Consider the following 16,755-nt stretch of genomic DNA (forward strand, 5'->3'; position numbering starts at 1 on the left):
GTTTTTAACCTGTTTGTTTATTGACTAGATGATTTTATAAATAAATGAATGGCTCCTTCATAGTTCCTAAAGCATTCAGTCTCATAACTTTCAGGTCACATATAATTTGGTTGGCTAGTGCCACGAAAATCTACCTGTCCAATAGAGAAATGATCCTTACTGAAACTTAGAAAGATGTCTTTTTTTCTTACTAATTATATTGCTCTTTTATGTTTGATACACCATTACTTCATTCATTTACTAATTTGTTCATTCATTCAAAAAATATTTATTAACACTAACAACATGCCAGATACTAAACATAGTGAATGTAATGTCTGTCTTACTGGAGTGTGTGTATGTGTGTATGTATGTGTGTGTGTGTGTGTGTGTGTGCACGTGTGTATACTTATATACATATTTACAGATAAATGTTTTTAAATGAGAACCTCTAAAACATATATTCATTTATTCCTTTTTCTTTCCACATACATTAGAGCATCTAATTTAACCTAATCTAGTCAGGAAGTCTTCACAGAGGAGATAACATTTGGGCTAGGTATTGATGACAAACAGTAATTTGGCCTGTGGAGACATTAATTTAGCCAGTAAGAAGCATTATTCAGGGCAAAATGTGTGGAAGGCTTGTACTTTGAAAGGGTCTGATGTGTTTTGGGAACCAATAAAACCAATTCTTCAGTGCAGCTACAGAATGCCTCAGGTTATTTTCATCAGAATTAAAAATGTGTCAACTTTATTGATGCCCTAACAGAATTCATGTGTCAATATTGTCACCAATATAAATCATGCTTCCGAAAATGCAGGCTATTCAGTTCCTCCTTCTACTAACTCTTCTTCATATCCACCACAATCCAACACATGCTTGAGTACAACATTATACACCAGAGGATTTGAGAAACCTCTGATAGCATACTGCTCCTTACACCCTCAAATCCTTTTGTGGGAATAAATAAATAGGCAAACAAAAATGCAACACTGTTACTGCTTAAATCTGTAATTGTTTAGATTTTCCATTGATGGTGGATACCTTTTCTTTTCCTCACTTATTTGTTGCTGAAAGATTTTTTTTTCCTAAAAATGCTGCTGAAAATTTTTGCTTTTGGAAATTGAAGAGTAAAGATGATCAATCACCGTTGAAAGTTCTTATGATACTTTTTAGATTGTGAGTGAAAGTTGCAGCTGTCTATTCCTGTAGCTATCTGTACTTATGCTACCAGAATGTGGCACCTAAAATAACTTTGCTGTGATTTCTGTCTTTGTTCTACTATATCATCAACATGAAAAAGAAATGCAAACAAATAAACTAGATTTCTTTCTTTCTTTTTTTTTTTTTTGAAGAAAACATTAGGCAATGAAACCTCCTATGAAAAAATGCATCCTCCCAGATTTAGAGGTTCATTTTTTTTGTGTGAGGTAAGTTTTCAGATGATGACACTTAGAAAAGGACAGCATGAAGTAAATTTAGAGCAATGAAAAAAAAGCACTGTGACTCTACCATGTTAAATGTGAAACAGATATACTTTTGCTCATTTTGCTCATTTGCTAGGAAATGGTACACCAATGTTGACAGAAGTTGGCTTTCATTCTTAGACCCAACTTTTACTCACATTATGGTATTAAGCAAGAAAATAACAGGCTCTACCTCACATTGGTGGTCATGGAAGAAAGGCCTTCCTTCTAACTCACCCTCAGTGTTTATGAAGTTAATTTGTTTACTTAACAGCTACAACTTGAACATGTTTATAGGAACATGTTATAGGAACAGGTGTCATGGAGCTGACCCAGTCTTTCCCTATTAGCAAAGCAGAAAATGTTACTTGTGCACATTTAATCTCATTACAAAGAAGGGGAATGAATGTCACACTCTTCTGAATATCATTCCCCAGAAACTATGTCCTCTTTCAGGGCTTGACACATTTCATTTTTGTAGGTTAAAAAAAATCAGAATCTATGTCAGTAAGACTCAAACTTAGATTTTATAGTATATTTATCTTAAGCATTTAAACTTGAAAAGAGTCAAGTCCAACCATTCTTTGAAAACCAGATGAATGTCTATGAATTTTGAATGCTTTCATTTAAAGATAATGCAATTAGAGGATTCTTGAGAACTCATATGAAAGTCTCTTTCCAGACTGTCATTGATAAAGAAATACTTGTAGGAGTTCATAAATAATTGAAAGGAAAAGGAGTGAGAACATGCCTCCCTTCATAAACTCAATGGCAGCTAAGTTATTATAATCTACAAGTCAACATTTTCCTTAAAATAGAGCCTATTATTTCTCATAGCTTGTTCTTCCTTTGTCAGATCCAGAACAGAGAGGAGTTCATGCCATCACTGTGTTTGCAGTGACAAAGTGGTTTATCTGAATAGTTGAAAAAAATCTTTGCTAGTGCTAGCAGAAAAAAAAAAAAATCTCTTGACATTTAGTATTATGAGGCTAGTCAAAATATCACCTCAGCACATTTTGTTATATGTATACTTCCTTTCTAGAAGCAGCTGTCATCAGTATGTTTATGTCAACTTATGTTTCAATCTAATTTGTGGGGATTTAACTTAATTTCTTTCCTTACATCTTCGATTTGGACTTCTCATTAAAAATCCTTACAAGCATCATTAAAAATTCAATAATAAAATTTTGGCCTTGGTCCTAATTCCTTAATAAGTTTTCATTGCTTCTATGAAGAAACAAAATTAACTTTCTGAGACTTATTCTGTTTTTCTGCCAACTACCTCATGGTTAAAAGTTAGATTCAGTAATGTTAGATAGTCAAGTCTTCTTTATTTTGGAAATTGCTATATTTCAGGCACTTAGAGTTCACAGATCATAGAAAGTTACTTTTCCATACGATTTCCCTAGGTAGTGATGGTGTATCTGTAGTTAACTGTGATGATAGCAATTAATACATGTATGAGTGTGTATGTGTCTGTGTGTGTGTGTGTGTGTATGAGTGTGGTTTTCTCCACTAGACTGTGAGCTCTCTGAGGGCAAGGGCTATGCTATTCATCTTTTGTTCCTTATCACAATGCCTGTCAGCATATAGGAAGCAAAAAGAAATTGCTGAATAAAATGAATTTCTTCAACTGAAGTCATCATTATACAGCAATGCTGGATTAAGTAAATAATGAATTGAAAATAGTGGAGAAGAGTCTAGGGACCATGATAATTTAGGTTGAACCAAAAGGATATGCTAGTAATTGATCCTTTTTAGCTTACAAAAATGGCAATTTTATATGGTTCATTCTATTGTTTCCTTAGATTTACGTGCGGCCTCTCTTCAAGAACCTCACCAAACCTGTAATGTTTTCCTACCAGGACCCTTTCAGATGGACAGGAGAATTTTCCTTAGTTTTACTCATTCCCCAAAGATAAGAACATCACAGTTAATATTCCTAAGGCACAGAGCAATGAATACCCAACTCTTTACACATTACTAAAAGTATTCTTTCATTTAGCATCTATTGGCACACCCACTGTGTGCCAGGCACTACGGTGGAGATTGTGATACAGAAGTCATGAAGACAAGGCCTTGTTCATGGTGGATCTGACAGTAAAATGGGGTGTCCAGACAAGTAGCCAGGCCAGTACAAAGACAGTAGTGATTTGTAAGGGGTGTGCTATGGAAATACATTAAGGAAGCAGCTGATTCAGACCAGGAAGAGGGTGCTCTAGGAAACTTCCAGGCCAAGACTTGAAGGACGGTAGACAGAGGGAAATGGTAGCTATGGGGAGAAGCTGAGGGGTGGGTGTTGCCTGTTAGAGGTGCCGAATGCAATATTAACGTGGCTGAAGCACAGAGGCCCAGCAGAGGAAGAGGGGAGACAAGACCAGATTGTAAACAGAGTTCAGAGTAGAGCTAGTCAGTGTGAGTCTAGAAGCATAACCCACCTGATAGAAAAGTCATTGAGCAATATGTCTTAAAAGTGTTCCTAAAATAATCTTGTGATTTTTTGAAATTTGATTACATTGCTTGATTCATGAAGGTTTAGACTTCACTTAATCCCATCCAATCTCCTCATTTTATAGACAACAAAAGTGAAGCCCAGAGAAGTTAAGTGACTCCCCTAAGGCCACAAAGCTAGTCCTCCAGCACAGGATGAAACCAATCCCACCCCTCCTTACTCTCCCGTGGGGTACTCTTTTCTGACATTGCCTATTTGCCCATTTCTTGATCTCTTAGAACTCCAGATTGAATTCTTTCAAGTCCCAAGCCTGTTAACTAAATAATTTTTGTGAATTAAATCAATGATTTATAGCAAATTATTTCCTCAAAAAGCAAGCATTTTACAAGTGGCCCAAAATTTCCCCAGTTTTGACCATGTTCAACATTTCCAGATTTCGCTATTACGTGTCTGGCTAGAGCTGTGACAAAGGCAAGAGGCTAAGGCTCAAACACCTACAAACTTGACTTCAAAAGGCTTATTTGAAGCGTGCAGTTAAGATGGCAAATATTAAACATGCTGACTGTTGCAGCTCAATGATTAATGCCACAGATAATAACCAAACATGTTTTATTGCATAACTGATAACTGGCTCACACAATGAAGACACTCAGATTCTTTGAACTATTCAACATGCCCCAAACTAAATGCCAGCATTTGTTTTTATAGTTTTTGTCATCTCACCTGCTAAGACCCTTATCTTCATAAAACCACTGAGTTCCTGAATAAATATTGTGCCACAGATTTAAATCTTCTGGGGGATTTGATGCAAGTGGTTGCTGGATTTTACGTCTCAGAAGCTCATATCTAAAGCAGAAGAGAAGCAGAAAGACCGGGATTATCTCAACTAATGTTATTACCAAAATTCAGGTTGTCTCACGGTACGAGTGTGTGGGGTGTATGTGTAAGCGTAAAGAAAACATCTTCATTTTCTTTTTTTCAGATAATCATTTTTTTTTTTTTTTGGCCCAAGTGTCATCCGTGTTGCTAACGAACAATTAGCTACATTCACATTTTACTATTATCAGTAAAATGATAACATTTAGATTTCTTCTCTATCAGATTTGCCAAAACTTTATTGCCAGTTTCACACAAAATAGAATTACAAAAAGCTTATAAAGTTAATGATTTCCTAAGACTTCTACCATCAATACTTTATAAACAATGATAATATTATTGACTCCATAGTCTTGCCTAAGTGTCAAGTGGTTATAAAGCCATTTCAGAACCACAGTTCTTTTCTTTCATCTTATCTATATTCCTGACCACATGCTTTACAAGTTTCCAGATAATAATAACATGCCAAAAAATTATTGTGCTATCTTTAGAATTTTGAGGCATATTTGTGCAAATGTGTCATTTAGAACATGCATCAAGCTTGCTTAACATATAATAAAGATATACTTTGAAAATCAAGAGAGGGGCTGTGTAGAGAAGCATTACAGAACAGCGATTGTTGTTTCGAGGGTTTTTAGTTCCTCACAATATCATGATATTTTTACCCTGATGATCTTTTTATGGTTCCATATAAGTCAAGATACAGAAGATGAAACTGTATGAAAATTATGAGTGAGGCAGACATAGAGAACAGACCTGTGGTTGCCAAGGGGGAGGGGCTTGGGGGAGGGAAGGATTAGGAGTTTGGGATTAGCAGATGCAAACTATTATACACAAAATGGATGAACAACAAGGTCCTACTGTATAACACAGTGAACTATATTCAATATCCTGTGAGAAACCACAATGGAAAAGAATATAAAAAAGAATGTATATATATATATATATGTATAACTGAGTCACTTTGCTGTACAGCAGAAATTAACACAACACTGTAAATCAACTACACTTCAATAAAAAAAAATGTTATGAGTGAGGAATATCCAACAAGGAATTAGTTCAATGTTCCTATGTGAGGAAAAGCCTCCTTCCTCCCTTCCTTCCCAGAGAGATAAGATCGTAACAAAATCCAAAAGCACCGTCACTTTCTCTTACCTCAAATTGGGTCCGTTTGGCCTGGTTGGTGGCTGCCAAGAAATGCCCACATACGACTCACTTAGTGGAACCACGGACAACGGGCTAAGATCCTGAGGCAGGGTGGGATGGGTGGTCGCATGGGTAGGGAAACTCTCTGTGCACCCCCCTAGATACCCATTACCCCCTGAGCAAGCCACAATGGTGACAGAATAATTAGTGAAAGGAATCAGATGAGTAACGACGTGACTGAACACAGAGGAAGTAACGTTGGTGACTGTGATGCGAGGGTCAGGCATGCGGATCTCGTAGGTAAGGATGTCTCCATTCAGGATAAGTGGGGCTCTCCAAGTGACCTGAAATAAAACGTAAGCTTAGCACCAGTGTGACAACACAGGAACAGAGCAACTGCAGTTCACAAGGCCTGGCATTTTGCTCTGCCTTGTTTTCAGTTAAGTCACTTTCTAGATACCCACTTTCGACTTCGCCCTTTGCACTAGACAGTAATGAAGGGTTTCGGATCAATTAGCAGTACACCAGGAACTAGATGAAATGCTGTTTCCTGGGTTGGGCTTTTAGTCTGGAGACTTTCTAAGATTGTCAGACTAATACACACCTTAGTGATTCATCTCCACCATGGGTGCCCTGAAGGACAGAGAGCACACACATGGAGAGAATTCACACATCCACAGGCATCAATGGGGTGGCAGCAGGATTTGATAGTTTTCTTGTTTATAACTCAATTAAACGAAACGTCAGAACTCCTTGCTTTTCATTATTAGTGTGTACTTTAAATATGTCACTATTGTTGTTTTTTTTTTTTTTGGATGGTGGTGGGAGGGTGCAGAAATCATTCTTTGCATTTTCTGAGGATGCCCTATTGAGTTCCTGAGTCTCACTAGTGCATAATGTAACAAGTAAAGCAATAACAACACATCCTGTTCTCAAAGACAAGAGACATGTGGAAAGCTTTAAAAAGGCAAGCAAAGAATGATCCTGTTTAAGTCATAGACATGAACATCAGAAGAAAGAAACACTGTTTTCTAATAATGTTTAACGTTGCTTTTCTTTTCTGGCTAAATATTGTAAGGGCATAGTGCTAACCCACTCATGCTCTTATGGGGGACAAAGGACCCTAGAAAAATGTGCGTAAGTCGTTAAAAGATTACTTATTTATATGCTATCACGGATCATCTCTTTTGTGTTGCCTTGCAATGTTCCTTAAATTTTGGAGTGTATATCCCATCTCCCCAGTAGACTGTAAGCTTCTTGATAGCAGGGCCTAAATTGTACACCCATTTAGTGCCATACTCCCAGAGATGGAGTTCCGGAAGTAATAGCAGTCATGGCTATCTCCATTATGTTTTTCCTTAGCATACAGCTATTTTAAAACTTTCAAAGAGTTTTCCACAAAGTGATATACTGATACCTACATTTTTAGTTCTATACAAATTCAAAGTCTGAAAGGCGTAATAGAAAAATGAGAATGGAAAAGGATGAACCAAAATTTTCTATCTTAAAGAGAAAAAATTTCCTCCAGAAGGAATCTGACCTGAGATATTTGTAGGGTATTCTTCCTAATTCTTGGTGACAAAATGGTCCTCTACCAGATGTCATTGGGCAGTTGCTTGATGATTATGGTCCTAACTTAAAATTAACAAGGACCTGACATCTACTCCAACTTTACTACATGGCTTGAAATCATTGTTGATTTTAAAAACTTTTTCTGGACTTCCCTCGTGGTGCAGCGGTTAAGAATCCACCTGCCATTGCAGGGGACACGTGTGGGTTCGAGCCCTGGTCCGGGAAGATCCCACATGCCGCGGAGCAACTAAGCCCGTGAACCACAACTACTGAGCCTGCACTCCAGAGCCCGCGAGCTACAACTACTGAGCCCGCGTGCCTAGAGCCCGTGCTCCGCAACAAGAGAAGCCACCGCAGTGCAACAAAGAGTAGCCCCCACTCACCGCGACTAGAGAAAGCCTGTGTGCAGCAACGAAGATCCAACACAGCCAAAAATAAATAAATAAAAATTAACAAACAAACAAACAAAAAACCAAAAACACTTCTCACAGAATTCCACACTGTGCTGGTGAAGAGAAATTTTAGATGAGTTCCTTATGAGCACAGAGGATTTGCCTGGATGGAGGAGAGATCAAAGAAGCCTAACGCAAGCAAAGTTTATAGAGCAGACATAGGATTCTATTTGTTTCGGGGGTGCAGTGCTCTTTGTGGACTTCAGAAATTAGTCAAGGTCCTATTTACAGGGCTTCCTGGTACTTGTCATGCAAATGGAAAATGGAAGGGTTATCACAGCTCAATTCTACCTGATTCACATGTGGAATACCACTAGCCTTTGGAACTAGAATATTCTGAGAGTTCAGGTCAAGGCTTGGCAGCCCTTGAAAGAATCCAAACTTTGGAGGTAGTCTGTGTTAGCAGTTGAGCTGAGAGTGAATTGATTTGGAACTCAGTTGTTGAGCCTAAGAAAAGCATTCATAAAATAAACCCTAAATAAGATATCAACCAGCGGAGATTAAGCGATGTGATGTAATGATTCTGGAGACAGTCATTTGAAGAGCTAAAAAATCCCTGTGTTCTCTAACTATAAACATTTGCATCCAGAAATTGGCTATTTTTCTCACTTAAAAAGTTACAGACTTAAGAAGATAAATCTTTTTTTAAATTTTATAAATTTATTTATTTATTTTATTTTTGGCTGCATTGGGTCTTCATTGTTGCACATGGGCTTTCTCTAGTTGCAGCGAGCGGGGGCTACTCTTCGTTGAGATGCACGGGCTTCTCACTGCTGTGGCTTCTCTTGTTGCGGAGCACGGGCTCTAGGCACGTGGGCTTCAGTAGTTGCAGCACACGGGCTCAGTAGTTGTGGCTCGCGGGCTCTAGAGAGCAGGCTCAGTAGTTGTGGCGCACGGGCTTAGTTGCTCCGCAGCATGTGGGATCTTCCCGGATCAGGGCTCGAACCCGTGTCCCCTGCATTGGCAGGCGGATTCTTAACCACTGCACCACCAGGGAAGCCCAAGAAGATATATCTTTTTGACAGTACTGAGTTGGAAGACATGAATCTACTTCCACAGAAAATTTTTATAAGGAATTTTATAGCAAGGTGGAGAAGGCCATTGTCATTATAGTGAGTAGGCTATCAGAAATGGTATCTAATTTGATCATCCTCCTGAAAATATCCTGGAGCTACTACTACAAATAAATGTGTCCAAGCTTTTTAAAGAGCCGGTTAGTTAAATATTGGATTCTATTCTTTCCAATGCTTAAGACTACATTTACTAGAGTGTGGCTAAAATATGTGAGATTAAAACTTTCATTCAGTTTAATTTTCCATGGCTTTTTATATATCTATTGTTCATAGAAAGGATTATAAAATATTTTTGCAGCCCAAAATACTCAGACCCAAGAGCATGTTCCTGGCCTACTAAGCAAAAGGTATGTTCTCTAAAACAAGACTTCTACATTGAAATTTTCTAAACAGAATTGCAGTTTCTGGCTGGTAATAAAATGTTTATTTTGGAGTTGCTTTGCCGACAATGATGATTTCTTTTATTTGAGTGGTTCTTAATTGCTTAGATTTCTATTCTCTGTTTAGTTATTGTAAATTTGCAAAAAGTAGGACAGGTGGGTAGGTGTTTAAGGAGCTACTGACTTTTACCTACTTGTTCAGACCCCTGAAGAGTGGCCCTAAACAATCAAGGGACCTACGAGATCCTGGTTGTAAGCAAAAATTTATGGAATGTAGGTTAGATGATTGGCTTCAGGACTGAAAAAAGTAACACACATAAACATTGAAACTTACTTCTAATTTCTTTAACTCCATCAAACCATATTTAAGAACTTTATGAATAAGAGAATTTATGAAGACTGATATAATGGGTTGAGAATGGGCTAAGAATAAATATCCTTGAAATTTGTTGTAGGTTATTCAACCAAAGCTGTGAGACTTGGAGCAAAACACTTAACATCTCTGGGCCTCAGTTTCCTTGTATCTAATGTTAAGAGACAATCCTTGCCCTCATATCTAGATAGAAGATTTTATAATTCTAAGACTACTTGATCAATACAAAACATGAATGACCACAGGGCATGAGAGTCTGGTAATATTTGACTCCATATAGTAATTCCTCTCAACAACTGACTCCCCGGCAAAGCCTCTCATACAGAACGAGGTGTACAATAAGTATTTGTTGAAATGAAATTAAATTTTTCCTTTAAGATATCTTCCTTTCCTTTTAAAGTTGTTAATATTAATTGTTTTACTTCGGATATTTGATTTGCATTTTGCATTCAGAGAAAAAAACCAAAGATATTGATATATACAGGAAAATAAATTATGGTCCTTCACCTCGACCTCCTTCTGTCCCTCCCCATTCCCACCCTTTAAAGGTGAAAAGGTGATAGCTTTGAATCTATTCTTCCATACTTTCTCACACAGCAAATATATCCACACATAGGTAAGTTTTCTCTCTCTCTTTTAATTTTTTTTCTGGAAAAATTTTATTTTATACCCATTATTAATCTGTAACTTGCTTTTCACACTCAACTAGAGATCAGGGACACACCCTATCATGTTTTGTGTTGCATAATATTCCTTTCATGGCTGAAAACAGACTATTCAGTTATCCTGACTCGACTTTACTGTTAAAAACCATATTTGAAAATGTATGTATACATACGACTGTACTTTTTTTTTTTGTTTTTTTTAAATTTTTTGGCTGCGCTGCACAGCATGTGGCATCTTAGCTCCCTGACCAGGGATCGAACCTATGTCCCCTACGTTGGAAGTGTGGAGTCTTAACCCCTGGACTGCCAGGGAAGTCCCTGTACTTATTTATTATTGTACAGGTTAGCAAGAATTGCTATACCAAAATGTATGTTTAATTTTAATCATTATTGATGGATTACTTTCTGAAAAGTTTGAAGTAATTCACTTGATCACAAACAATGAAAGAAAATGTCCATGATTTGTGTCCTCACAAATTCTTGAAATTACTGCTCCTTTTAGAAATCAGATTTGTGGTTACCAGAGGCAGTGGTGGGTGAAGGTGGTCAAAGGTGAAAACTTTCAGTTATAAGATAAATAAGTACTAGGGTTGTGATGTACAACACGATTAATACAATTAACACCGCTGACATTACATATGAAAATTGTTAAGAAAGTATTGGGTTGGCCAAAACGTTTGTCCAGAATTTTCCATAAGATGTTACAGAAAAACTCGAACAAACGTTTTGGCCAACCCAATAAATCCTAAGAGTGCTATCACAAGGAAAGAATTTTTTCTTTTATTTTGTATCTATAGGAGATGATGGATGCTTAATAAACTTATTGTGGTCATCATGTCATGATGTACGCAAGTCAAATGATTATGCTGGACCCCTTAAACGTATACAGTGCTTTGGGTCAAATCTATCTGAATAAAACTAGAAGAAAAAAAAAGAAATTACTAATCCTTTTGGTCTTGCCAGTATTTATTATTTCTTTAATTAATTTGTAGTCCCTTGACTTTTTTAAGATATAAATATTTTCAAACATTATTAACTCTTTGTATATCCTCTATCACGTTATTTATCCATATTTTATACTTTGTTTTCTATTGAGTTGTCTTTTTATCATGTTATTAGAAGTTATCCTCTATCACGTTATTTATCCATATTTTATACTTTGTTTTCTATTGAGTTGTCTTTTTATCATGTTATTAGAAGTTCTTTGTTTATTATGGGGAAATAATTTATTTTTCTAATGTCTTATAGATGTATTTTCCCAATCTATCTTTTGAAGTTTAACTTTTTTTTTGAGGAATCTTATATCTTGCAAAAACCAAATTGTTTTCTAGCTAAATATAACTATATTCTTTTAAGGCTGCAGGGTTTGCCTGTGAAATGGGGATAATAATAGCCTTTATCTGACAGGGTTGTAGTAAGGATTGAATGAGAGCAATTCCTGGAACTTAATATGAACTCAGTGAATATTAGTTGTCATTATTATTTTATTTCCTTCCATATTCTGTAATATCCTATATGGGAAAAGAATCAGAAAAAGATTATATATATGTATATGCATAACTGAATCACTTTGCTGTACACCTGAAACTAACACAACATTGTAAATCAACTATACTCCAATATAAAATAAAAATTAAATTTAAAAAAGAATTTATAATTTTTTAATGGTTTGATTTAAGCAGATATCAAAGACCAGCCCATCTTCAAAAACAGGTGAGGGGGCTTCCCTGGTGGCGCAGTGGTTGAGAATCTGCCTGCCAATGCAGGGGACACAGGTTCGAGCCCTGGTCTGGGAAGATCCCACATGCCGCGGAGCAACTGGGCCCGTGAGCCACAACTACTGAGCCTGCGCGTCTGGAGCCTGTGCTCCGCAACAAGAGAGTCCGCGATAGTGAGAGGCCCGCGCACCGCGATGAAGAGTGGCCCCCACTCGCTGCAACTAGAGAAAGCCCTCTCACGGAAACGAAGACCCGACACAGCCAAAAATAAATGAAAAAAAAAAAAAAAAAAAAACCAGGTGAGAATGATGATTAAGACTTAATTCTTTTTACTTTGGTTTATTATCAACCTGTAAATGAGCAACGCTAAGAGTACACACCATAGCAAAGCTGTGCGTGGACACCATCTGGGGGACAGGATTATTGTTCCTTGTGGCACACACACCAAGGCTGGTGGTTTTGGCGATCTGAGCCAAGAGAGGACTCTTCTACCTGAAAAGCTGAGAGCTGCAGGCCTGCTCTTTCATTCTGCTTTAGCCGTGGGAAGGTGGGCCTGCAAATGGGGCTGTCAGAGTTCAGAGGCTCATGTTATCACCAAAAAGCAATTTTTTTTTTTTTGCTGCGTCACAGTTATTCAACTTAGTTATTCTATGTTTTATTTTTATTAGTCCTCAATTGTACTCAAGACTCCAGTGGAATAAATTTATAAATTGACTTTTTCCTAATCTGGTTTCATGTTGAGTATTTGTTAGAAATGGCTACTGAATCTTACAAGTCTTTTTTCTTCATCTATTGATAAAAAAAAAATTGGGCTTTCTCTTTTAATCAGTTGATTTAAGCAGTATGTTGATAGATTTCCTGATGTTGAACCAAACTTACATTTTTAGAATCAGACCAGATTTGTCCTGGTATACCATTCTTTTAATATACTCCTGAGTTCAATTTGCTAATATTTTATTTAGAAGCTTTGGCTCTATAGTCACAATATGAAATTAGTCTATAGTTTTACCGAACTATCTTTTTCAGGTTTTGGTATATTTTTTTACCAACTTTATACAATGAAATGAATTTTCTTAAAGTGATTAAATATCACATCAAAGTGCATGGCTTTCACACAACCGCTTTGGCAATATATATTCTTTTCCTTGTAATCAAATAAGATATTAAGAATGTAATTTTGATATGCAACTTTCCCTTTTTCTTTTTTTAAAAATTTATTTTATTGAGGTATAGTTGATTTACAATATTAAACCAACTATAACTTCTGCTGTACAACAAAGTGATTCAGTTATACATATATATATGTGTTATTTTTCATATTCTTTTCCATTATGGTTTATTTCAGGATATTGAATATACTTCCCTGTGCTATACAGTGGGACCTTGTTATTTATGCAACTTTCCCTTCCTAATGCTCATGTCTATGCCAAGTTATCTTTTTATACTTACTAAGATGCTACTTCGGCTTATTTTCTAGTTGGCCTAAGTATGTGAAGTTTCCTTGCTTTCCCTATTAGATGCAAGCTCTTACAGGTAGAGTGGTGGTGAAAAGACCACATGGTACAAAATGGGAAGAACTAGGGTGAAATACCAGTCCATTTCCTTTATTATCTCCCAACCTATCAGCTGGTACTGTTTATTCCTGATTTGTTTCTTCCCTCAAGTCTTTTTCATTTCTGGGCATTTTATATATCTGTTTATGTTGTTTTGACTAAAATGTACGCTCCATGAAGGTGGGGATTTTGATTTGGTCACTACTGTATCCTCAGTGCCTAAAAGAGGCACTCATAAAGATTTATAGGTGCTCAATAAAGGTTAGTAGAACAGAAATTATTATTATTGTGTCAATAATATTACTGACAATTTTCTTCATCCTAATATTTGCAATGACTCTATGAAATAAATGTTGAATAAATTTCTTAACCAATGCATTCATGACCATCTTTCTGTTGTTCCTCATATTTTATCCATTTGCAATTTTAACTTTTAAATCTTATATTTCATAAAGAGAAATCACTGTATTGCTGTCACATTGCCTCTGTTTACCAGATAAACATATCACGAGGACATTGACTTTGGCAGTCTGAAGATCTTTTTGAACCTAATGTAAGCCCAAAATTCTGAAGCATAAATATGTTGTTTTAATATTATTTAAACACATATAATCCAATACTAGATTCAGCTGAATATTCCTGATGACTCTCTTCATTGATAACTGCTGATTTTCTAGTTATAAAGTGAGAATTAATAAAAGGTTTGAAGTTTTAAAAACTATCACTAATGTCCAATGTCTGTATATTCCAAGCACCTTCTTAGAGACTTTTAGATCCCTGACCTGGTGAGTGCCTGTGAGATTCTGCTCCCAAGCCAAGCTAATCTAAACTTTACTTTAGCAGGTTGACAAGCCATGTACATTGTCTTATTCCTGGATGAGGTTACAAAATCCAAAGAGGAAGGAAAAAAAAAAAGAATGAAAGAAAAAGGCAATTTGTCTTGAATACTTTTGATCACTGTTTATAGATGCTGAATCACATAGAATTGGGCATTGAGCCATTATTTTTCTGAAAATATTTATCATTTTTCAGATCTGCCTAGTTATTAAACTTTTGTTAGAAAGAATCCAGAAAAAAGTCCATTATCTAGCTTTGCCTTTGTGAAGGGACTGTGTTTATGTCACATCATATTGATTGGTACTGCTACTGAAGTTTTGCAAAATTCCCTTAGGATTGAAAAGAAAAGTCATTTCTGGAATGACGAATAACTCTAGGTTTGTCTGGGGTTTTCCTTTGGTTTGTTTTGCTTTTCCTTTGAATGAAGAACAATTCTTAAGATTGCCCAATTCATATAATAAACATCGTACATCATGTCCTTCAAATTAATTTCCTTTTAGTGTTTTATCAACAGAATTCTATACATTTGTGGTATTTCTATCAAGAAGGCATGTTGCTTTGACCAATCTCACGTTGAAACTAAGACAGACTTATAAAAATCGACTCTAGTTTCTAGGTTCAATTAAATTTCTTCAAGAATTTACACTATTTAGCATCACCCAGTGTTTGCTTTTGGTGGGAGCGAGAGAACACACAACAGAGATTCGAGTAATAATTTCAGCAGATGAACTTTGCTGTTATGCAAATGCCTTTGTTTTGTGCTCTGGTGAGCAAGCTGCTGCACCAATGCTTTTGGCAGTAGTACAAGATTGAATCCATGGAAGCATGTGTGTATTTACACAAAAGAGGCTTCTAAGCTACAAAACTCCCTCCTGTTTGGTTACACTAATTTCCCTTGAATGAAGTTTGTATGCAAGCCAAAACAATGGTAGTTATCCTGTGCTCTAGGGTTCATTCCCAGTAGAGTGAAGTGAATAATTGAACAGTTCCTAGATAGCCCTGTAATCGGCTATTTTTATTTCTTTCCCCATCATCTTGATCCTTTGATCATTAAAAAAAAAATCAGAATATCGGTAATTGGAACTTTTGTTAATACACTAATCCCTTCCCCCGTATTTCCCCACCTCCTCTCATTTTCTGATCTATTTAGATCTGACGTGGTGGTTAAGCTAAGCATCCCACGGTGGCATTCAAAGGATTTCAGGTGTGTGAGGCAAATGCAAGCATCTCAACAATATAATTAAGGGGTTACAGGGAGAAATGAAAAACTGACATCAAATTCAAGATAGTTTGGGCCAAAGGCCAAAAACCCGGTTTCTCCAGTGAATGCCTAAAACAACACATGTGTGCGTTTTGTCAGTAGATGGCTCTGTTCAACACAGAGTCAATCCAGGGTAAATTCCTATGTCTGCAGTGGAGACAGACACGCCGTATCTTACCTTGGCTGCGTCGGGTCCTAGCACATCCACCACGGGGGGCTGCACCCCAGCAGGTCGTGAGGGTCTCGTGGTCACTTCTGCCCAAGCGCTGCTGTTTGTCCCTCCTCCAAGAGTGCTCATCAGGACCCGATACTCATATTTTGTCCACGGGCTAAGAGCAGAAGTCTTGTCGATAAATCTCATGGGATGACCTCTCGGGAGAGTCACCAGGGTAGTAGCTTCTTCCTTCCCTTCGACTCTTCTCTCGATTGTGAAGTTCTCCACCAAGCCGTTGGGATGGGTGGGGGGTTGCCAAGATATAATCACGGACGTTGGGGTATCGGAGAACAGCTCCGGTCTCGGGATACCTTCTGGTGCATCTGGGAGTGTCCATACAGTCTGGGACTCTGGTGACAGGGAACACCCTTTTGAAGTACAAGCTTCTACTTGAAATGTGTAGGCTGTATATGGGCGCAAATGGACCACTGTGCCATTAGTGACATTTCCGGAAGTTTTTAAGTAGAGACAGCCATGTTGGTGAATGTTATAATGGGTAATGATCCCATTGCACTTTAAAGGATACTGCCAGGTGACCAACATCATTCTTGACTTCACATCCCGAAGAATCGGAGGGTCTATAGGTCCAGGTTCTACAAAGTAGAAAAAAAAGTAAGACACAATACCTCTTAGAAACTCCCCACATCTCCTCAAAACAAAACTAAAATGAGTGATAACTCTCCTACCAGAGTATGAAATTGGACACTTGGTAAAGGCCAATGAGTAAGTGGCTA

General features: G+C 37.1%; 1 protein-coding gene across 1 annotated transcript in view; it reads right to left on the reverse strand.

Moving 5' to 3' along the window:
* USH2A (usherin) overlaps nucleotides 1-16,755 on the reverse strand; it is a 783,103-nt gene that overhangs the window by 254,324 nt on the left and 512,024 nt on the right. The window contains exons 40-42 of the mRNA XM_082362477.1: nucleotides 15,986-16,614; nucleotides 5,933-6,267; nucleotides 4,625-4,747 (exon numbers count right to left, since the gene is read on the reverse strand). Coding sequence (XP_082218603.1) covers nucleotides 4,625-4,747; nucleotides 5,933-6,267; nucleotides 15,986-16,614 — 1,087 coding nt within the window. The remainder of the gene's footprint in view (nucleotides 1-4,624; nucleotides 4,748-5,932; nucleotides 6,268-15,985; nucleotides 16,615-16,755) is intronic.

Source organism: Balaenoptera borealis (assembly GCF_965194805.1).
Source record: "Balaenoptera borealis genome assembly, chromosome: 1".
Taxonomy (NCBI): Eukaryota; Metazoa; Chordata; class Mammalia; order Artiodactyla; family Balaenopteridae; genus Balaenoptera; species Balaenoptera borealis.